The sequence below is a fragment of the Cricetulus griseus genome, chromosome 3, assembly GCF_003668045.3.
Source record: "Cricetulus griseus strain 17A/GY chromosome 3, alternate assembly CriGri-PICRH-1.0, whole genome shotgun sequence".
In the NCBI taxonomy this organism is placed as follows: Eukaryota; Metazoa; Chordata; class Mammalia; order Rodentia; family Cricetidae; genus Cricetulus; species Cricetulus griseus.
This window is the reverse complement of record NC_048596.1, coordinates 217058992-217084174: the sequence shown is the minus strand read 5'-3', so window position 1 is coordinate 217084174 and position 25183 is coordinate 217058992. Positions and strand designations below refer to the sequence as shown.

The window sequence follows — 25183 nt, the reverse complement described above, 5'->3', positions numbered from 1 at the left end:
TAGACAGCAGGAAATGGCTGGCAGCCTCCAGGACAAGGATTTTATCCCAGGAAATTCTATGTCACTTTCCATCCATCTTCTACTTCTTTTCTCATGACCAGCAGTGTCCTCATATGAAACTATTGTAGCATACTCCTTGTCATTATAAAAATATCAGAGATAATCAAATTATAAAGAGAAAGCATTAATTTTTGACTCAGAGTTGTAGGGGATACAGTTCATGATTCATTGGCTCCATTACTTTTATGCCGAGGTTGAGGTCGGTTAAAACTGGGAGCACATAACTATTTACTTCTGGGTCAAGAAAGGAAAGGTGACAGAAGAAGGGATCCTAAAAATTCCTTCAAGATCACACTTCTAGTGCTTAAGAATTTCCCACTCAATGCTGACTGTTCAAGTTGCCACAGCCTTCCAATACCGACTTTCTGGTGATTAAGTTTCCAAAACAAGCTGTTGGAAGATACTTAAGATTCAGGCTATAAGAGAAGTTTCTGCAGGAGATTCTAGATCATCTTTCAGTACATGCTTGAAACATCACTCAACTCCTTTTATCTACACCAGCTTTCAACCAATATGCAACTTCCTTCCAGTCACGGAATTACCCATTTTGGAAATATAGCTAAGTGTGACCTTAAGAGCTTGTCTTACGGGCATCTAGAACTTATGAAGGAAGAGAAAAGTATGATGATTTCTGCTGGTAATACTAGCACTAAGGATGCTGAGGAAGGAGGATTCCTTTGAAATTTCCAGGTCAACCTGGGCAGTGTAGTTAGTTCCAGTCTAGACTACAGAGAGAGACTCTGTCTCAAAAACCAAACCAAAACAAACAAAACAAAAAAACCAAGAACATAAGAACAAAACAAAAGTTAGAAAGGAAGATACTTTCTGATTTTATATTAAAATGAGATCAAATTTGAGGTGAGTGTACAAAGTGGTTTTTTTTTTTTTCTGAAATTTCGTATCCATGTTATTTTCATTTGTGAGTGAACCTAACCTCTGAAACAAATTAGATGGGAGAAATGGGGGTCAGAAACCTCAAGTTCTTAAGCAAACTGTAGTCCTTGGTACATTATAACTAATCCACTCTTATGGCCTTTGGACTATTAATGGAAGAATCTGTCAATCCATTTTTGTTTTATTCCAGGTTTTTGCCCACATGGCTATGAGGAATGTCAGAATGGCAGATGCTACAGTCCAGAGCAAAGCTGCAATTTTGCAGATGACTGTGGGGATAACACTGATGAAAATGAGTGTGGTAGCTCCTGCACTTTTGAGAAAGGTTGGTGTGGCTGGAAGAACTCCCTAGCTGAAAATTCAGATTGGGTTTCAGGAATTGGCTCTCATAAAAGCCAACGACCCCCAAAAGACCACACACTTGGAAATGAACATGGTAAGTTATTAGGTTGTTATTACCCTATTTATGTTCTTTTTTATTTAATTTTTTTCATTTTACATACTAGCCCCAGTTTCCCCTCCCCCACCTCCCCACCATTCCCCACCCCCATCCACTCCTCAGAAGACATAAGGTCTCCTCCATTGGAGAGTCAACAAAGTCTGGTATAACAAGTTGAGGCAGGACCTAGCTCCTCCCCCCATGCATTCAGGCTGAGCAAGGTATCCCACCATAGGGAATGGGCTCCAAAAAGCTAGTTCATGTACCCAGAATAATTCCTGGCCCCACTGCCAGCACCCCACCTAACAGGTCAAGGCACATAACTGTCAACTACATTCAGAGGGCTTGGTTCAGTCCCAATCAGGATCCCCAGCTGTTTAAGTTCTTAAAGTCCATCTCATTATCATCAGCAGCAGCTGAAGAGACAATAGCAGAGAGACTGCTGTTTAGCCATTTAGCATGTGTGTTTATATCCTAGGACAGCTGTACCAAAACACCTAGAACAGGTGGCTGAGACCATGGACACTACTACTGTCTTAGTTTTGGAAGTCAGAAATTCAAGATAAAGCTGGTGCAGTACTGGGGTTCCTTCTGAGTGTTGTGAAGAAGAAACAAGTCTTCCATGCCCCTCCCTCAAGGCTCCAATAGCCTCACAAGTTCCCCACTTACAGATGATAGCTTGCCATGCTCCATCAGGTCAGCTCCTCTTGTGTATGGCATAGTATTTTCCATAGTTCTTTTTTTGTTAGATCCCAGGTATATTGACTAGTGTCCACTTTAATAACATCACCTTTACCCATTTCACCAGATAAGTAAATAGTAAAATTTCCAAACAGTGATCATGATAAGGATAGGTAATTGAATTAGGGGCTGGGAGATGGCAGAGGCAAATCAGCCCATAATGACAGTCACAATTTTGCATTAATTTCAGTTTCAGTAACTGTAGTTAAATGATAGTACTTGCTTCTATCCAACAACTTTCCTAAGAAGAACATACTCATCTGTAATTGATTACCCTGAATTTGGACACTCATTTGATCATTAGCAAATTGCTTGGTTTTTCACAAGCTCGGCTTCAGAGTTTATTAGGTGGAGACTGTGAAGTTTGCTCAGTATATGTAACACAGGTTGTGTGGTTGAATGGTATGAAGCCTGTAGGTAATGAGATTAAACCTTATTGAGAAATTGTGAAAATATAACTGTAAAACTACGTCTGTAAGGGTGCTAGACATGGACTATTTTTATAGTAAGCATTTACAGTCAAATGTCAAGTGCAACACTCAATGAGACAAGGACATTAATAGGACAAAAAAAGACTATAAAGTCCTAAACAGTACAAAATGGCAGAATGATATCTCAATATTGAGATTTCACTGACACATAAAAAGGATCTGGTGAGTTAGACCACAGACTCAAAGATCACTCATCTGACATACTGACATATGTGATATGCATTAGATACTTTCATAAGAATGAAAGCAATAGCTTTCTTTTCATGTTATACATTAAAATTCCCAGAATTTTATTTACATATTCAACAGGTGACTGAATCTTCTCTTATTTTGATTTCATGAAAATCTGCACTCTTTTATAATAACTGGATAGTTTGTGGACTCCAATACATGCCTTGTGGATATGATGGCATAAATACCTTGTCAGATGACTTAGTCTACATAGTGTGAAGCACTTTATTATAAGCACACGCTGTTGAGAATTGTTCTGCCAGTTAGCTAGAGACAAGGCTGTTAGATTTATTCTCCATTTCAGATGAGCATGCTGTTGGCAGCTAAATCACATGAACTGGATTAATAAAAAAGAAAACACCTCAACTAAAGTCATGTGATGGTGAACACACCTTTAATCCCAGCACTAGGGAGGCAGAGGCAGGTGGGTCTCTATGTGTTTGAGGCCAGCCTGGTCTATGAATCAAGTTCCAGGACAGGCTTCAAAGCTACACAGAGAAACCCTGTCTCAAAACAAAACAAAACAAAAAACAAGCAAACAGAAAAAAAATTGTTCTTTTGATCTTATTTTGGTCCTATTTAAATTCCATCCTTATTCCTAGGTCACTTCATGTATCTAGAGGCCACCCCAGTGGGCCTTCGAGGTGACAAAGCCCACTTGAAGAGTGCCATTTGGCAAGAATCCAGCGCAGCCTGCACTATGAGCTTCTGGTACTTCATATCTAAAAAAGCCACAGGGGCCATTCAGATCCTCATTAAGGTAGGCTCTTGGTTAAGGACACTGCAGGGCTTTCTGAGGCTCCTGCAGGGAGGACAGAGTCCTGGCCTGGCCAAAGTAAACCTCATTCCTCTCAAGGAGCAGCTCCTGTGGCCACACACCCTATGAAGCGTGATTAGCTGTAACATGCGAACATGGAGTGCAGTGCCATGCCACAATCCCAGAACCTCCTTTTATCAGAGTTAATCTAAGTTCTCTCATTTTACTGTTTCCTTTCTTGTCTTTTTCAATGAGACAAAAGAGGTCATTTGTACATTTGAAAGGAAAGCAACTATTCATTTTCTCTTTTTCATGTAATTATTGAGTACTAATAATAGACATTCTGGCTTCATGAATACATTACAAAGAACTAAGCTGCTCAAGAGTATGATAAAGGTATGATTACACTGAACTGCTTATTAAATGTGACATATGAATGCATTTCCTTCCTGGTTATTAATTGGATGTTTCCATCAGAGTTTTAATTTAGCATAATAAAGTGACAGAGTTTGGGGACAAAACAGCAAGGTAAATATTAATATTAACAAGACCTAATTAAAACACCTTTACTTTTTAATAAATTAAAGCAGCAGTTGAAAGGAAATGTGTGTGTGTGTGTGTGTGTGTGTGTGTGTGTGTGTGTGTGTGTTGTGTGATTTATGTGTTTTAAGAATCTAGTTATCATTCCAAGAAATCTTGGTTTAAAGCATGCTCTAGCAGCCACTGCTGTTTCTTAACACATGAGCTTTGCTCAAGTGCCCCAGTGCTGATAGAAAAGACCGGACCTGAATGTCAAAGACCTCATCTATCGGAATCGTTTACAACTCTGTGGCTCTTGTTTCGTTGTTGGAAACCTGAACAGACTTGGGAACTGTAGGCCATGCTATAATGAGGTATAAAAAGCAGCCTAAGAGGACACATGCAGCAAATAACCACAGTGTTATTCTTATACTTGAATGTAGAAATTTATATGAAACTTAAAGTTCTCAAAGGAGCATTTTCTAGTACTCTTTTGAATGTGGTTCTGTATTATTTGGTGACTAGCGTGTGAAGGATTTTGTCCTCTGTAACTTTTGCTTTTGATATTTACTTAACAGAAACTTACTTCCAACTATTTTACATTATAGGACAAAACTTAATAATATACTAAAATGAAATTCAAGCTTTTTAGAGGTATTGGTCTTCTTATAAAGTAATCTAGACCTCCTATGATTCCTCTAACTGGTTTCCATGGGTATTTAATAGCATTTTTAAAGACTGGTGTCTCAAAACAAATAAAATATACATATAGTCTTATTGAGCTGGACTATAGTGAGAAAGCCTGTGAAACTTTTATGAGCATGGCCGTGGCACTCATGAGCTCACAAGACTTAGCTGCTCAGAGCCTGTATAGGACTGAGCTCTTAAATATTCAGTCATTACTGGGAAAGACTCAGGATACTCCACCCCACCAAAGAGAGCTAAAGGAGGCTGGGGATGTTGGAGGAGAGGACATTATTCTCTTTAATGATGTAGCCACTGGTAGATTATTCCTGCTCAAGTCCATCCCCATGCAAGTGGACACTGTTCATTCCAATTGGTCACAAACCTAATTTTAAAAGGTGTCAAAAGATATGAAAACAGAATGGGGTCTTAGTGGGAGGAGGGGTGAATTGGTAGGAATGGGAGGAGGATAAGAGAGAGTACAGGGAAGAATGCAATGAGAAGGCATTGCATACATGTCTCTGATTGTTAAAAAATTAATCAATGAACAAGATTTAAATCAAAAATACCTTAAGACATAATAAAGCTTCCACCCAAACTGAGGAGGGATTGTTAGGGAATTGGAGTTGTAACTCCATGCCTAAGCACTTGCCCAGAATGTGCAAGACCCTGTATTTGACACTTGCATCTGAAATAAACAAATAAAAAAACCATAAGCAAATAAATAGTACATACTTGTTTTGAGAAATTTCAAGGATGAAGGAGCAAAATCTTTCACAGAGTGTATTTAATTTATATTCAAAATTTGGGGAAATTGCCTCACTTTGGTGAATAATAAGATGAATGTTTTTGATCCTGTTTACAAAGTACTTCTTAGGCTTCCCTGTGTGTGGAACCATGCTGGAGTTTACCTTCTCCCTGAGTCTGAAAACCTGCTAGGCAGATGGCAAACTCAACAGGGGTAGGATTCAGAATTTTCTTTCTTTTCTCATTACAAAAACAATACTCCCAGTTCATGAGTTTATTCCCCTTTGGCTCAGTCTCCTCTTCTGAACCTCAGAAATAACACCCCTGCCCCGTACTTTTGCTCCACACCAAGGCAATACAAGTAGGAGATAGAGAATTTTGAATAAAAGCTTCCTTACCACTTTTACTTCCCAAGGCTCCTCTCCTGAGTGTTCATCTGGACTCTAGAACTGATTCCTGCTCACTAGCTGGTGATTGGTGATTGTTCTCTTTCTACAAATAATTTGTCAGTTCTTGAGACCAAGCTATTGAAATTTGGGGGATTTGCTTGCCACCTAAGATATTCAGGGAGTGAATGATGAAGCAAAGGAATGCCTTTCTAGGTCATTGTTAAGGCTCATCACTGTGGCAGGAAGGGATAAGATATGTTTATGGCACTCAGAACTTATAATCTAAACCAGGAGTATAGATTTCAGTCAGACATAAACACATCTAACTATTGCACATTAATTTATTGGTGACACAGTGTACATGGTGTTGTACTTATTTCAGCTAACAGCAATGACAATGAGTACTAACATGAGTTATTCACTGAGCATTAACACCTGTATTGTTTCTAACAAGTCTTAGCATAACATTCTGAAACATGAAGTATGAGGCCTGGTGTAATAATGGGCTGAAGAAAGGAATTTCACAGTAATAACACAGCAATGGTATTCACCTTATTATTGTATTCATGGTGCAGGCATTTCAATATGGGCATGTCTATATTTAAAAAAAAAAGTGTTCTACAAGAAGAATAGGAAATGGGAGTTTTATTTAACTGACTTTCATAATTTTTACAATATTCCTGTAATAATGAAGTAATACAGGGTAACCACAACACAACTACTGTCTTAGAAAGCATTTAATGAATATCCATACCACTTTAGAGATAATATATTTTATACTTTTCCCTCATATTTCTTACTACCAGTTACATGTAATTTGCCATGGAAACCATAATTTTTGTGTCTTATGCCAATGTGTGACTAACAATAATATGAAGAACTAGTCTACTCAGAAAATAATACCGATTATTATCTATGGTTACTAGTGTTGTGTTTAGATAGTAAAACAAACAAACAAACAAACCTCTAAAATAATGTAAATATAACTTTGCAAGGGTATTAATGATGTTTAAAACAAAATTACATAGTGTTAAACAGTTAGACAGATGGAAAGATCATTAGCATTTTGTCCCTTACTGCTTGGCCCAAGACACATCCTTTGTGAGAGGGAGTCAGACTATGGAAAGTGGTAGAAATGTGTTTTTATACAGCCTTCATCTTTACTGAGTAAGGCCCATGGAATTAAATGCAAAGTCTAAAATCACAAGTAAGGGTATGATCAAGGGCTTGAAATCAGGTAATTTGAAATAACATTAGATTGTTCCATGATCAATTTGCTTTCTGGCTTTCCATCAAGGCTGTTAGACATGAAGTGCACAGCACATCTACAGTCAGTACACTATGGCCTTTCCTGGCTGTAGTAAATGATTCACCCTAAAAATGGTGTATTTCTATAACATCACTTATTCTGTGTGCCTTTTGAACCATTGACATTTGGTTTTAAATTCTCATTAATTTTAAATGCATTATTTTTTGACCCCTGAAAAATTTAAACAAAACATTTTTTAAAAGTACTCAGGAATACTATAAGAATATTTGTTGTTTGTTTGTTTGTTTAAGACAGGGTCTCCTGCATCAAAGGCCCCTTCAACTCATTATGTAGCTGGGGATAATTTTGAACTTATTGTTTCCTACCTCCACCTCCCAAGTGCTGCTATTATGCTCAGTTATACAGTGATGGGGAGGGAATCCAAGGTCTCATGAATCTTAGGCAAACACACTACCAACAATACTATGTACCCATTCTAACAATAAATGGTATCATAAAAGCACAGTTGACAGCTCACAGGATCTGAACTCGGCTGTCAGGCTCCAGCACACCAAGAGACTGCCAAGGCCCCAATACCAGTCTTGCCTCTATCAGGGGAAGAGGACAGACATCAGAGTACTGGAACTGTTTGCATCTACCAGAAGGGAACCTTGGACCCATACCCACCAGGAGAGGAAGAGACTCCTGCTAAACCTACTGGAAGAAAGGATGGGAAGAAGACAATAAAAAAAAGCATATACAACAACAAGAAAACCAATATGATGTCACCAGAGACTAGGGACCATACACCAGCAAGACCAACACATCACAATGCAGATGAAGCAGAAGAAAATGACCTTAAAAACATATTCATGAAAATGATAAAGGGTCTCAAAGAGGATATGAGAAAATACCTTAAAGAAATGGAAGAACAAACAAAACAAAAAATACAAGATATCAACAAATCTTTCAAGGAAACACTTCAAGACCTAAAAACTGAAATAGAGACAATAAAGAAAGCACAATCTGAGGGACTACTGGAAATAGAAAAGCTAGATAAATGATCAGGAACTATAGATGTAAACATAACCAACAGAATACAAGACATGGAAGAGAGAATCTCAGGAGTTGAAGATAACACTAGGAGAAATAGACTCATCAACCAAAGAAAATCTTAAGTCCAACAAGTCCACAACACAAAATATCCAGGAAATATGGGACACCGTGAAAAGACCAGAGCTAAGACTAATAGGTATAGAAGAAAGCAAAGAAATCCAACTCAAAGGAACAGAAAAGCTATTCAACAATATCATAGAAGAAAACTTTCCCAACCCAAAGAAAGATATGCCAATGAAAGTACAAGAAGCCTACAGAACACCAAATAGACTGGACCAAAAATAAAGGTCTCCTCAACACATAATAGTCAAAACCCCAAATATACAGAATAAAGAGAAAATATTAAGAACAGCAAAGGAAAAAGGTCAAGTAACAAATAAAGTCAAACCTATCTGAATTACACCTGACTTTTCCATGGAAACTCTGAAAGCCAGAAGGTCCTGGATAGATATTCTCCATACACTAAGAGACTATGGATGACAGCCCAGACTACTATACCCAGCAAAGCTTTCAGTCAATATAGATGGAGAAAACATATTCCATGACAAAACCAGATTCAAACAATACATATCCACCAATCAAGCCCTACAGTAAGTTCTGGAAGGAAAACTGCAGTCTCAGGAAGTTAACTACAACCAGAAAAATATGGGCAATACAAAATCCCACTTTATCAACACCCACAAGAAAAAAGGGATGGAAACCCACACATAATTTCACCACCACCACCAAATCCAAAACAAACAAGAATGAACAATCAATGGTCATTGATATTCCTCAATATTAATGGTTTTAACTCACCTGTAAAAAGACACAGGTTAGCAGAATGGATAAGAAGACAGAAGCCATCCTTCTGCTGCATACAAGAAACATACCTCAACTTCAAAGACAGATGGTACCTAAGAATTAAAAGTTGGGAAAAGATTTTCCAATCAAATGGACCCAAGAAACAAGTGGGGATAGCAATCCTAATTTCCAACAAATTGGACTTTAAATTAAAATCAATCAAAAGAGATGAAAGAGGTCACATCCTACCCATCACAGGAGAAATCCATCAGGATGAAGTCTGAATTCTGAACATTTATGCCCAAATACAAAGGCATTCACATTTGTAAAAGAAACATTACTAAAACTCAAATCACACATAAAACTACACACACTTATAGTGGGAGACTTCAACACCCCACTCTTACCACTGGAAAGGAACACCAGACAGAAATCTAACAAAGAAACAAAGGAACTAATAGAAGTAATGGCCTGATTGGGCTTAAAAGACAATACAAAACAATATACCTTGTTATCATGTGGTCCCAGCACCACATGGAACCTTCTCTAAAATCTACCACATACTTGGCAACATAGGAAACATCAACAGGTCCAAAAAGTTAAAAATAACCCCCTGTATCTTATCAGACCACCATGCTTTAAAGTTAGAATTCAACAACAACACGAATTGCAGAAAAACATACAAACTCATGGAAATTAAAACCCAATTGCACAATTCCTGGGTTGAAGAAGAAATAAAAAAGAAATTAAAGATTTCCTATAATTCAGTGAGAATGCAGATACAACATACCCAAACTTATAGGACACTTTGAAAGCAGGGCTAAGAGGAAAGTACATAGAGCTAAGTGCCCACATGAAGGAACAGGAGAATAATCACAATAGAGAATTAACAGCACAACTGAAAGCTCTAGAACACAAAATTACCACTTAACAAAATTAAATCAAGAACAGATAGCAACTTAAATAGACCTATAACCCATAATGAAACAGAAGCAGTCATCAAAAGTCTCCCAAACAAAACAGCCCAGGACAAGATGGCTTTAGTGCAGAATTCTACCAGAAATTCCAGGTACAGCTAACACCAATTCTTCTCAAAGTATTCCACACAATAGAAGCAGAAGGGTCATTGCCAAACTCTTTTTACAAGGCTTCAATAACCTTGGTACCCAAGCCACACAAAGACACAACTAAGAAAGAGAACTACAGACCAATATCACTCATGAACATTGATGCAAAAATACTCAATAAAATACTGGCAAATCAAATCCAAGAACATATCAGAGAAATCATCCTCCATGATCAAGTAGGCCTCATCCCAGGGATGCAAGGATAGTTCAACATATGAACCCACCAATGGAACCCACCATATAAACAGACTGAGGAAAAAAAAACAACCACATGATCATCTCACTAGATGCTGAAAAAGGCTTTGACAAAATCCAACATCCCTTCATGATAAAGGTCTTGGAGAGATCTGGGATAACAGGAACATACCTTAACATAATAACAGCAATATACAGCAAGCCTACAACCAACATCAAGTTAAATGGAGAGAAACTCAATGCAATATCTCTAAAATCAGGGACAAGACAAGGCTGTCCATTCTCTCCATATCTCTTCAATATTGTCCTTAAAGTTCTAGCTAGAGCAATAAGATAAGAAAAGGAGATCAAAGGGATACAAATAGGAAAGCAAGATGTCAAAATTTCACTATTTTCAGATGATATGATAATCTACATAAGTGACCCAAAAACTCTACTAGGGAACTCCTACAGATAATAAACACCTTCAGCAAAGTGGCAGGATACAAGATTAACTAAAAGAATCAGTATCCCTACTACATACAGAAGATAAATGTGCTGAGAAAGAAGTCAGAGAAACATCACCCTTTACAATAACAACTAACAACATAAAATATGTTGGGGAAACAGTAACCAAAAACAATAAAGACATGTATAGTAAGAGTCTTTAAAGAAAGAATTTAAAGAATATACCAGAAAATGGAAGAATCTCCCCTGCTCTTGGATAGGTAGGATCAACATAGTAAGAATGGCAATCTTGCCAAAAGCAATCTACAGATTCAATGCAATCCCCATCAATATCCCAACACAACTCTTCACAGACCTTGAAAGAACAATTCTCAACTTTATATGGAAAAACAAAAGACCCAGGATAGCCAAAACAACCCTGTACAATAAAGGAACTTCTGGAGGCATCACCATTCCTGACTTCAAGTTCCATTACAGACCTCTAGTCCTGAAAACAGATTGGTTTTGGCACAAAAATAGACAGGTAGACCAATGGAATAGAGTGGAAAACGCTGATATTAACCCACACACCTATGCACACTTGATTTTTGACAAAGAAGCTAAATTTATCTGATGGAATAAAGAAAGTATCTTCAACAAATGGTGCTTCGTAACTGGATGTTGGAAAGTAGAAGACTGCAGATAGATCCATGTCTATCGCCATGCACAAAACAAGTCCAAATGGATCAAAGACCTCAACATCAATCCAGTCACACTGAACCTATTAGAAGACAAAGTGGGAAATACCCTTGAATTAATTTGAACAGGAGAGTGCTTCTTGAATCTTACACCAGTGGCACAGATACTGAGATCAACAATTGATAAATGGGACCTCCTGAAAAGCTTTTGTAAGGCTAAGGAAACAGCCAGTAAGACAAAATGGCAGCCCACAGAATGGGAAAAGATATTCAACAACCCCACATCTGACAGAGGGCTGATCTCCAAAATATACAAAGAACTCAAGAAGCTAGTCTCCAAAACACCAAACAATCCAATTAAAAAGTGGGGTACAGAACTAAATAGACAATTCTCAATAGAGGAATCTAAAATGGCTGAAAGGCACCTAAAAGTCCAACATCCTTAGCCATCAGGGAAATGCAAATCAAAACAACTCTGAGATACCATCTTATTCCTGTTAGAATGGCTAAAATAAAAAAAACACCAATGATAGTTGATGCTGGAGAGGATGTGGGGAAAGGGGAACACTCATCCACTGCTGGTAGGAGTGCCAAATCTACAGCCACTTTGGAAATCAGTATGGTGACTCCTCAGGAAAATGGGAATCAGTCTACCACAAGATCCAGCAATCCAACTCTTAGACATATACCCAAAAGAAGCACATTCATACAACAAGGACATCTGTTCAAGAATGTTCATAGCAGCACTATTGAAATTTGGAGGAAAATGGATGGAAATAGAAGAAACCATTCTGAGCGAGGTAACCCAATCACAAAAAGACAAACATGGTATGTACTCACTCATATGTGGACTTTAGACACAGAGCAAAGGATTACCAGCCTACAATCCACACTACCAGAGAAACTAATAAACAAGAAGGACCCTAAGAGAGACATACATTGTCCCCTGGAGAAGGGGAAAGGGACAAGATCTCCTGAGCAAATTGGGAGCAAGAGATGAGGGGGTTGAGAGCTAGGAGAATGAGAAGGGAAGAAGACGAGGGGTGAGGAGGTCATGAGGGAGGAGAAAGGTTGAGTCAGGAGAAGAATAGAAGAAAACAAGAAAGGAGATACCATGATAGAGGGAAACATTTTAGGTTTACAGAAAAATCAGGCACTAGGGAAAGGTCTCCATATCTACAAAGATGAGACCAACTAACAGTCTAAGCAAAAGAGGAGAGGCTACCTTAAATGCCCTCCTCTGATTATGAGATTAATGGCTGTCTTATATGCCATCCTTTAGCCTTCATCCAGCAGCTTGTGGAAGTAGAAGCAGTCACCCACAGCTAATCACTGAACTGAACTGGAATCCACTTGCAGAGAACAAGTGATGAGCAAAGGGGTCCAGACCAGGCTGGTGAGACCCACAGAATCAGCTGATCTGAACAACGGGGAGCTCTTGGCCCCCAGACTAGATAGCTCGGATATCAGCATCGGACTGATCCAGACCCCAGGAATGTGGGTTTCAATGAGGAGACCTCAGAAATCTACAGGACCTCTTGTAGTAGTTCAGTACTTATTCCTAGCATAGGTGTAGACTTTGGGAGCCCAATCCACATAGAAGGATACTCCCTGAGCCAAGACACACCGGGGTGGGCCTAGGCCCTATTCCAAAGGATATCATAGACTCTGATGACCCCCTATGGAAGGCCTCACTCTCCCTGGGGAGCAGAAAGGATATGTGATAGGCAGGGTTTTAGTTGGGGTGGGGGTAGGGGAGGAGGGGAGGTAGTGGGAACTGAGATTCACATGTAAAAGAATCTTGTTTCTAATTCAAATAAAAAAGATGGAAAAAAGAAAAAAAACGCAAAAATGAAGAAGCTTTTGGAAAAGCATTGGGAGTTTTTAATCTGTGTATAAAAATTATGATTTTTTTATAAATTGAAAGTAAATCATGTCATATTTAACATAAAAAAGCACACTTGACTTAAAAATATATTTAGTTCTTCTTTCATAATTTCACTTATTATTCTAGTCATCTTTTTCTTCTGATGAGATTAACTAAGGACAACTAGGGTATGGATATGAACACTTCAATCTTGGAGGGGGGAATTCTTCAATTTCTTTCGCTCTTCATAGATCATGTATACAGTGAAGTCTGCCAGACTCAAAGGAAAAAACAACCTTGTGCATCTTTTCAACTAGTGATTTGAATAGAATGCACCTGCTCTCTGAAGAACATTATTGCCTTCTGGAAGTGCTCCATCTGTAATAAACTGTTGATTTTTTTTAATCAAGATTACTGTGTACTTTAGGGAATTTAAATGTATTTAATTGAAAGCATTCAGGACTATCCATTATGCAGTCATGATAGACCACATAATATATTCAAACCAGAAGCAGAGAAAAATAATGTATTTTAGGAGAGCTCTCCTGATAGGGCAACCCTGTAATGCAGAAAGATCATAATTAAACTACTTTGCTGCTTTGTCTTGCTTAGTGGAACAGGGAAATTTTAGAGCTGGCAAGTCCTTCAATATTCTCTAGTGTAAGTTATTCATTTCAAAGGTGAAGAACTAGGAGTGAGAAGTATATTTCTTTTTTTCTCTTTATTATTATTATTATTATTATTATTATTATTATTATTATTATTATTAATTCAAGTTAGGGAACAGGCTTGTTTCACATGTAGGTCCCCTCTCCCTCTCCCTCTCCCTCACCCCCATTCCTTCTCCCCCACCTCCCCACTCCATCCACCCACCACTCCCCAGGCAGGGTAGGGCCCCCAACAGGGGTTCCACCAAGTCCCCCAAATCTTCCTGTGCTGGGCCTAGGCCCCTCCCCATGTGTCCAGAGACAGAGCACATCACTTCAAGTGGGATGGGCTCTCAAAGTCCCCCACACACACCAGGGCAAAACACCAGTCCACCTCCGGAGGCTCCCAGGAGTGCAGGGGCCTCTCCATTGGCATCCATGATCAGAGGGCTGGATCAGTCCCGTACTGGCCTCCCAAAGAGCGTCTGGGGTCGATATGCTTTCCCTTTTTCAGGCCAACTGTTTCTGTGGGTTTCTCCAACCTGGTACAGACCCCTTCGTTCTTCATTCCTCCCTCTCTTCAACTAGGTTCCAGATTTCAGCTCAGTGTATTTCTGTGGATGTCTGTCTCTGCTTCCATCAGCCACTGGATGAGGACTCTAGGATAGCATAGAGAGTAGTCATCAATCTCTTTCTAGGGGAAGGGCTTCTAGGCCATCCTCTCCTCCACTGCCCGGACTGTCAGATCGTGTCATCCTTGTAGGTCTCTGGAGATCTCTCTAGTTCCAGATCTCTTCTCGGACCTATAGTGGCTCCTTCTGATATGGTATCTCTCATCCTGCTCTCTCTCCTCTATTCTTGCCACAACTCAATATCTCTGCTGCTCCATTTCTTCTCCTCTACTCTTCTTCTTGTGCTCTTATTGTGGCAGCACCCACTCCCCTACCCTCATGCTCTCAATTAGCTCAGGAGTTCATGCCACTTCCCATTCCTGGGGTCCATTTATTAGAGTCCTTCATGATTTCTAGTTTCTTTGGTGAAGAGCATTATAGACTGGTAAACCTTTGCTCTATGTCTAAAAATCATATATGAGTGAGTACATACTATGTTTGTCTTTTTGTGAATGGGTTACCTCACTCAGGATGGTTTCTTCTAGTTCCATCCATTTGCCTGCGAATTTCAAGATTCCATTGCTTTTTTCTGCTGAGTAGTACTCCATTGTATAAATGTACCACATTTTCTCAATCCATTCTTCAGTTGAGGGGCATCTAGGTTGCTTCCAGGTTCTGGCTATTACAAACAATGCTGCTATGAACATGGTTGAACATATGTCCTTGTTGTATGAATATGCACTATTTGGGTATATACCCAAGAGAGGAATGGCTGGATCTTGAGGTAGATTGATTCCCATTTTTCTGAACAACCGCCATACTGATTTCCAGAGTGGTCTTACAAGTTCACACTCCCACCAGCAATGGAGGAGTGTTCCTTCTTCTCCGCATCCTCTCCAGCATAGGTTGTCATTGGTATTTTTGATTTTAGCCATTCTGACAGGTGTGAGGTGGTGTCTCAGAGTTGTTTTGAGTTGCATTTCTCTGATGACCAAGGATTTTGAGCACTTTCTTAAGTGTCTTTCCACCATTTCAGATTCCTCTGTTGAGAATTCCCTATTTAGTTCTGCACCCCACTTTTTAATTTCATTGTATGGTGTTTTGGTGGCTAGCTTCTTGAGCTCCTTGTATATTTTGGAAATCAATCCTCTGTCAGATGTGGGGCTGGTGAAGATCTTTTCCCATTCTGTGGGTGGTCGTTTTGTCTTACTGACTGTGTCCTTTGCCTTACAGAAGCTTCTCAGTTTCAGGAGGTCCCATTTATTGATTGCAGACCTCAGTGTCTGTGCTTCTGGTGTGATGTTCAGGAATCGTTCTCCTGTGCCAATTTGTTCAAGGGTTATTCCCACTTTCTCTTCTAGAAGATTCAGTGTGGCTGGATTTATGGAGAGATCTTTGATCCATTTGCACTTAAGTTTCGTGCATGGTGACAGGTATGGATCAATCTGCAATTTTCTGCATGTCTGAATCCAATTGTGCCAGCACCATTTGTTGAAGATGCTATCTTTTTTCCATTGTATAGATTTAGCACCTTTGTCAAAAATAAGGTGTTTGTAGGTTCGTGGGTTAATATCTGGGTCTTCAATTCGATTCCATTGGTCTATCTGTCTATTCTTGTGCCAATACCAAGCTGTTTTCAGAACTATGTCTCTATAGTAGAGATTGAAGTCAGGGATGGTGATGCCTCCAGAAGATCTTTTATTGTAAAGAGTTGTTTTGGCTATCCTGGGTTTTTTATTTTTTCATATAAAGTTGAGTATTGTTCTTTCAATGTCTGAGAAGGGATTTTCATGGGGATTGCATTGAATCTGTAGATTGCTTTTGGCAGGATTGCCATTTTTACTATGTTAATTCTACCTAGCCAAGAGCATGGGACCTTTCCATTTTCTGGTATCTTCTTTAATTTCTTTCTTTAAAATCTCAAAGTTCTTATTGTACAGGTCTTTCACTCTTTTGGTTAGTGTTACCCCAAGATATTTTATGTTGCTTGTGGATATTGTGAAAGGTGATGTTTCCCTGATTTCTTTCTCATTGGATTTATCATCTGTATATAGTAGGGCTACTGATTTTTTTTGAGTTAATTTTGTATCCTGCTACCTTGTTGAAGGTGTTTATCAGCCGTAGGAGTTCCCTAGTAGAGTTTTTCGGGTCACTAATGTAGACTATCATGTCGTCTGCAAATAGTGAAAGTTTGACTTCATCCTTTCCAATTTGTATCCCTTTGATCCCCGTTCTTGTCTTAATGGTATAGCCAGAACTTCAAATACAATATTGAAGAGGTATGGAGAGAGTGGACAGCCTTGTCTTGTTCCTGATTTTAGAGGAAACACTTCGAGTTTCTCTCCATTTAGTTTGATGTTGGCTCTTGGTTTGGTGTATATCGCGTTTATCATGTTTAGATATGTTCCTGTTATTCCTGTTCTCTCCAAGATCTTTATCATGAAGAGATGTTGGATTTTGTCAAAGGCTTTTCCAGCATCTAGTGAGATGATCATGTGTTTTTTTTTTTTCAGTTTGTTTATATGGTGGATTACATTGATGGTTTCTCGTATGTTGAACCATCCTTGCATCCCTGGGATGAAGCCTACTTGATCGTGGTGGATGATTTTTCTGATATATCTTGGATTCAATTAGCCAGTATTTTATTGAGTATTTTAGCATCGATGTTCATAAGGGATATCGGTCTGTAGTTCTCTTTCTTAGTCTTATCTTTGTGTGGCTTGAGTATGAGAAGTATATTTCTTAAGTCCATTCACATGGCATTTTAAGAAAAAAAAAGATTGTATTCAATTTTCTGATTTCTAATTTGTTATTCAATTTCTAAGAAATTGTTTGGAAATTTCTACATGAAAAATAGAAATAGAGTCAGCCTTTCCTCTCTATGGGTTTCTCATCTGTATATTTCAGTGAAACACTAAAAAAAATAGTATATATCTATTTAGGTTTCTCTTCAGATTATATAAGACCACTGCATCTATATTAACATATGTAGATTTTTAAAATTTTAAAGTAAAAATTATTTTATTTAATGTGTATGAGCTTTTTGTCTACATGTATGAATATGAACCACATGTGTTCCTGGTACCTATGAAGGTCAGAAGAGGTATTAGTTTCCCTGGAAATAGTTAGGGATGGTTGCAAGCCAACATGTGGGTGCTGAACAACAAATCTGGGGTCCTCTGCAAGACCAACAGATGACTCATAGTTGAATCATCTCTCCAGTACATTCACAGGCTTTCATTTTGCTGTACACTAGATGATGTAGCATAATAGCTATTTACATATAATTTGCATTGAATTTGGTATGTTTGGAACATCAGATATGATATGAACACATATGGGGAGTGTTTCTATCTTGTATGCATTAGATGTACCATTTTGTTAACAGGACATGAATAAATATGAGATTGGTATCCCAAAGTTCATGGAACTTGTTCCTCAAGGACAGTGAAGAATACCTGCAGTGATTTTGTTCACTGGGTTGTACTGTATATCAAATGATCAAATAAAAAGGCCAGTGTCCTTTGTTTAGTAAGTGGCTCATCATTCTGTCTTTCTTTATTCTTCTAGTCAGCAGAACTTCAGTTGTACATAAGATTCAAATGATTTAAATGCAGACACTTACTCTGCCCACAGATCCCCAATTACCTCATCTATTATACACTCCATACCACCTTAACCTGAGAAAATCTACATACACATATTTCTATTGGCAATATCAGACTGTTTGCATTCCATATCTCTACTGAATTGTTCATGCAGCTTCACTTATCCCATGATTTAGAAAAGGGGTGTATAGAATGTAGACATAAAGGATATTTAGAACCTAGAGAAAGGAAACTTGGTTTTGCAATGATTGGAGTTATAGTCATGTGGATTTTGGAACATAAATTAGTCAAAACCAATTTTCTGTTATTTTTTGTTATTGTAATACCATTACATCAGTTTCCTTTCTCTTTTTTCAATCCAACCCCCCCCCCCATATACCCTTAGTTTGGTTTCTATTGCTGAGATGGAACAGCATGACCAACAGGGAAGTTGGGGAGAAAAGGTTCTTTTGATTTATACTTCCATATTACTGTTCATCATTGAGGGATGCAAGAACAGAACTTATAATTATGTTAGTTAGTTTTTTAGATATACAGAAATAAAAGATGGGTAGGTATTCTTCAAAAACTTTCAAAGACTTACAGAATATGGCATTTAAAATGGTTTGTTAACTTAGGACTGTTCATGACACTGAATCACATCTGGCCGCACCAATTACATCAGAAAGAAAGATGGGCATTGAAGAAACTTGTTATGGAGTTTGTCTTCAATATGGCAGAGATAGCCGTTTGGACAAGAAACTGCTCTTGTCTGGACTGCTTGTTGAATCCAATGTTTTATACCTAAACCACTTTTTATCATAAAATATATTACCAACCTAAAAATATCTTTTTAGACCTTAATACATTTGATTAGATAAACAGCATAAGCTTTTATGTCTCTCAACCTTATAAACTTTACATCTCTTTTGTAAGCTTCTTTTCCAAATTTAGTAACAAGGAAAACTATAAAACTATAACTTTTTATTCTTCAACCAAATCAGAGACCTGAGAAGGATGTAATATTAGCTGAGTAATACTTACAAAACTATAGAAATGAGAGAAATAAATGGCTGCCTGACAGTCACCACAGGTTCCTCTGTAAAGTTAGGGCATCTTTGTCCAAAGTGCTAGAATACCTGACCAACTTTTTTTGTGAAGTAGGAACTTTTAAAGAAGTGTCCTACCTTCCTTGCCTTGGCAAAGTTCAGTAGTAGTCTTCTTTTGTGTCCTGCTTGTCTAGTTTGGACAACATGTTGTCAGCAGTCTGGGCAGGGGTAGTTTCTTTCCCAATGGCTAACTTTGTCACAAATGAAAGCAAACTCCAGATGAAGGTTCTTGGATGTCCATCATCTTCTCTGAAGTAGATAGGTGCTGCCACGAGCAAATATCTCACTTACATGAAAAACCTTATGTTATTAAAACATCTTACATGTCATATTCTATAGATCTCTGATGTTTTCAGAGACCACCTATCTATCTAACCTTGAAAACATGCCTAAAATGACAGCAAGTTTGATTGTAATAGGTTACTAAGTACTGATCTGCATTTTTCATTATCCTAAACAGTTTGTAATGATAGCTTTCAAGTCCTAGAAATTTCTATCATATTATTAAATGAGTTTTATAGTTTCAATACCTTAAACAAGAATAGAAAAAATATATACAGTATAACAAAAGTAACCCCAAATTTGTATTAATATACAAAAATCTATATCAATGTAAAATATTTGAGACTAGTAGTTGCTTTTTTAGTTTAAAGTAGATTTAATAATCTGCTCTTTTATCTTATCATTCCCATATCCCCCTTTTTTTCAGGACAAAAATCCCTGATTCTAACCTGCTTTGCTTAGTTTCCTCTCTGACCATGACCAACAGTAACTTGTGACCAATCCTCCTAAACAAGGACAAACATTCAGAACCCATCAAATGACCAAATACCATCCACCCCACCTCTTGGGGATGTGGACATCATCTTCTCTAGACTGTTGTCATGGAGTGACAGCATCTTTAGGAAATCCTGAGAAATTTGGAATAATGGTTAAGTCTTGGGAGAGCTAGCTGTATCATTTGTTGTCCAGGTTTCATGTGATGGCAAAGTGCCGGCTTATCTGAAGTCCTGGCTAGAGGAGTCTGTAATGCTGTACCCTATCAGCTGGCAGCTTTGAAGTTGTCCTTGATGTAGAATTTTGAGGAAACTACAATGGAGCCATTTTGAGAGGCTGCATAACCTGGGGTACTCATATTTATTTGTGTCTAGTGCTATTTTTTTCTGAAATCACACATCTTTTAAAGATACCATATATTGTCATTAACATGAGCGTTGAATGTGTGGTATGTGTGGTATGTACAAGTCATAAAAAATGTTTTAGCGGATAAAAGTCCATTGGACTGCATAACTAAACTGTCTTGGGGACTGTGTAGCCAACAAAATTTATCGTGTCTTATCTAGTCTCAGAGATGTTCCCATGTTGATGGATCAGCTTATAGGTCACCTGTCTTACAGTTTTTCTTGGTTTCTTCCTTCATATTTGAAGCCAAGATTTTCAGGAGGTCTCCCCTGGTCAAATCTAATCTTCATTAATTTTGAAGAATCCATATATTTTTGTTTCCATAGCTTTTTGTTTCCTGTGGAACAAAAGCATAACTTCTCCCCCAATACACCACATTCTCTCATTTCTGACATATATATATATATATATATATATATTATATATATATTTCAGTAGTTTTTTTCCACATTCAATACCTCTCAGCAGCCAGTTTTTTGCTCATTAGCATTTAAGAAATGTAAAGTGAACAAAACAAAATACAGGATCCAGATACCCTGTGTGTTTTCCATGCTTACACGATGTTCTTGTATTACTTTACTCTTTCTTTAAAGACTTCACTTTATTATTTTAAACCATTTATTTATCTAATTATTTTATCTTTCTGTCTATCTAACTATTTTCTATGACTGTCTATATCCATTTTCTTTTCTGTCTTTAGCATCTGAGCACAGTTTTAAGCATTGTGTATCTGTTTAGAGGTTTTTTTTTTTTTTTCTGTCTGAACTTTGCTTTACTAAACACCTGTAGCATTTTCTGACCACTTGAGCCAAATCTTCAATAGCTGGGTGGTAGCTAGGCCCTTTTGCTGTGCAGATAGCTTAGCACACGATGCTGGTGGCTAGAGGCTGACTCCATGCCTCATGGCTTAACCATCTCAGCCATGTCTACCCATTCCAGCTCTGGGAAACATCTGTGCCCATACTACAAGTGTTTGTGTCTAGTCTCCTGCCCTAGTAGTGCTCAGGTTGCACAAATTCTCAGATGTATTATAGGAGCCACACCTCCATATGCTGCAAATACCTGGCCTGCTTGACAGACAGAGGGTATCTGGAGGCTGCATCTGACTCTGTGTTCAGATTTTTTCTTTAGCTTTCCCAGGCCCTATTTATATTTACATGCTCTGTGTTAAGCACCAAATGTAGTAAGCTTTCTTGTTAGACTTTCTTGAAGCACTAGTCCCCAAATAAGGACATGGGGACTTATTATTAATTATGAAAGCTTGACCTTAGCTTAGACTTTTCCCACCTAGCTCTTATACCTTAAATTAACTTGTTTTTGTTAATCTACATTCTGCCACATGGCTCAGTTACCTTTCTTCTGAACCATATACCTGACTTATTCAGTGTTTCGCTACTAACTCCTACGACACCAGACTCTAATTCTCAGTTCCTCACTGCCCAGAACTCCTGCATATTCTTTCTTGCCTACCTATTGACTATTTGGCTCTTTATTAAACCAATTGCAGTAACACATCTTCACGCGGTGTAAACAAATATTCTGCAACAGTGCTGCTTACTGGCTTGCTTCTCATAGCTTGTTCAGCTGCTTTCTTATAGAACTCAAGAACAGCCCAGGCATACAACCATCCACTATGGGCTGGGCCCTGCCACATCAATCACTAATTAGGAAAGTTTCCTACAGGCTTGCCTACACACCAGTCTTATGGAATCATCTTTTTTAATTGAGTTTCCCTCCTCTCAAATGACTTTAGCTTGTGTCAAGTTGGCATAAAACCATCAGTTATACCTTCCTTGCTTTCTTTCAAATGTATGGTTTCTTTCCCATTAATTGTTGCTACGTGTGTGTGTGTGTGTGTGTGTGTGTGTGTGTGTGTGTGTGTGTGCGTGTGTATTCCTAAATACAGAAATACGACCTCCTACTCAATCTGGACAATACTACTAATATGTATGTTTTCAGGGATGACAATTTAGTCTTGAATAACTTTTCCCTGGGGAAGACTTTTTCTCCTTTTCTCTGCATTCCTTAGCTTCCTATAGTTCTTTGTGTAGTTGCCTCAATCCTAGTTAAACTAAATTTTCATACCAGTACTACATTTGCTACTTCAGAATCATTTCTGAAAACATAACAATGCAATCCACTAATATGCAGCTTATGCTATTGTGACTATAAATTTAGTAACACTAATAAATAAATAATTGCATTTCAATGTATATCCATGTGAGTAATAAACATGCCCAGTGTTTACATTCCTTGTCACAAGATAATGATCCCTGTCCATTGAACTGAGGATATGGCTCAATAATAAAGTGCTTGTAGTTCAAGGAGAGAAGTTGAGTTAGGATCCCCAGTACCAACCCTCAAAGAGGATGTTAGACAATTTGAGCCTATTACATTAGTATTATTTGGGTGGAAGCAAAATCCATGGGGATTGTTGGCCAGCCAGTCTAGATTCAGAGTTGATTAAAGCTTGTCTCAAAAATAAGGTTTAGACCAATTAAGGAAGATACAGTCACTATCTGCCTTTATAATTTAGAACATCCTGATAACTGGGGGCAGAGATGTGACTATCTATCAATGTGCTCCAGGGCCTCTGAATTCATACCAATTGGAGATTTCTGTCTCTGCATATTAATAAACCCACAGGTCTGTTCTACACAGGAAAGAAGTGACTACTGTGTATTAACTTCATTAGTTTCTTGGTTTTCTTTCTGAGCAAATTTTTAATTGACAGATAATTATATAAACCTATTGGTTACAGAAAAATATTTCAGTTCCTGTGAATGATGAGTGATGGTAAACTCAATATATTTGCCTGTGAGAAGAATAGTTTTGTTTTTTCTTATTCAGTTTGTCATTTAGTAACATAATATTATATATCTAAATCACTTCTCTTCATTCATTCCTAATCTTTCAACAATAAATTATTTTATAGCTATAAGCCAATGCTGATAAATAAGAATGAACTATCACCAATTATGAAAATATTTTTTTAGAAATTTATCTTCTAAAATTGAATGGAGGCTTACACAATAGGATGTAATGAATAATGATACAGATATTTCACATGGTGACTAGCTTGAGTGATAGTTATAGATATTCACAGTATTGTCTTGTGGTAAAATATCTGCTTTTACTATAAATAAGACAGTCACATATTATTAATACCAATTATCTATTGCCTGTGTTCTCTAATTGAAAAAATATAAATTTTAACTTAAGGTAATGAAAAGAAAACCTATATTTCATTTTGCCAACCTCTTGAAAATTAATATTCCCTATATAAGAATCCCAGAGAGGTTTTTAAGTTTAGAGGGACATTGGCCTTATGAATTGATAATTGCCATTTTTAAGTGATGGTTCAACTATGCAAAGGGGAAAGAGAATCAAGAGAAGGGCCAGTGGGTAAAATCTGAATTGAAATAAGGAAAGATAATTTCTATTATTTTATTTTTACAGTGAGGTGTTTGTATTGTACATTTATTTCAAAACAATTAGAAGAGAATATTTAAATTATTGTCATCACAAAAAATGTTGACAGTGATACACATGGTAACTTCCTTCATTTCTTATTGTGTAATGCATCATGTATTAAAACATCACAGCAGATGTCGTATTGTGGAAGCATTATGAATCAGTCAAAAACAAAACCACAAAATACCAGAAAATAAAATAGATGAATGAGCCACTGCTCTGTATCTGTCACATAATCTGCATGAAAGGAAGAAAAACTATTCCGGGCTATCTCATTTAAAACATAATGGACCAGTAGCTTCCCATGCATTTATCCATTTTACATTCACAGATACAACTATTTACAGAGTTGTTCTCTGGGAATGCTAAGAATTAGTTAATTCAAATTTTGCTTCTTTACCAATAATAGTTGCATATTTTTATACCACCATGGGAAGACATGACTTTATTATCCCTTTTCAGTTTTTCTAGGACACTGCCTGAAAAATTAAAATAGTTTTCCTATGCAATACTAATTCTGTGTAATTTATCTATTTTCATCAATTATGTTTCAGTATCTATTCAGCTCATTTTCTATAGAGCTTGCAATACATGTTTTAGCCAAAATAGAGTAAAATGTCTTATCATTGTAATTGTTTCACACCCTGCTTCAGATGGGGATACGTGACTGGTGATATGACCAATTATAGATGATAGCATTGGGGTAGAAAGGCTCTGTGATTCTCTTGCTCTGACTTTATCAGAGTAAGTAGTTAACATAGGAGAAATCGTGTTATTAATTCTTCTTAAGGGAAGAGAAACAAAACTCTCCTATTCATACTCTTGGAGTAATCTTAATTAAAATGAATGATCAGAACCCTGATTTCTGTGATGAAGGAATACTCATAAGTAATGCATATTCCTTGGAGGACTGTATTTATCCATAGTTTCTAATGACTCACTGTTTATGTTCACAGCATGCTTTGTCAAGGCCATGAAGAAAAAGATAAAAAGTAAAAGACTAAAAGGATATGAAAGGCTGCAAAGCTTGAACTATTACAGTCTCAACTTGGACTCTTTCTGAAAACCAGTCCCTTCATTTAAGATAGCTAGTCTCTGAGAGGAAGTTTCAGGTTGACTCTAACTTTCTTCATCTTTGTTTCCATTCTTATACTCAAACA

General features: G+C 37.6%; 1 protein-coding gene across 1 annotated transcript in view; it reads left to right on the top strand.

Moving 5' to 3' along the window:
* Positions 1–25183, top strand: part of Malrd1 (MAM and LDL receptor class A domain containing 1) — a 608177-nt gene that overhangs the window by 334703 nt on the left and 248291 nt on the right. Inside the window, exons 26-27 of the mRNA XM_035442808.1 lie at positions 1145–1390; positions 3459–3616. Of these exons, the coding sequence (XP_035298699.1) occupies positions 1145–1390; positions 3459–3616 (404 nt within the window). The remainder of the gene's footprint in view (positions 1–1144; positions 1391–3458; positions 3617–25183) is intronic.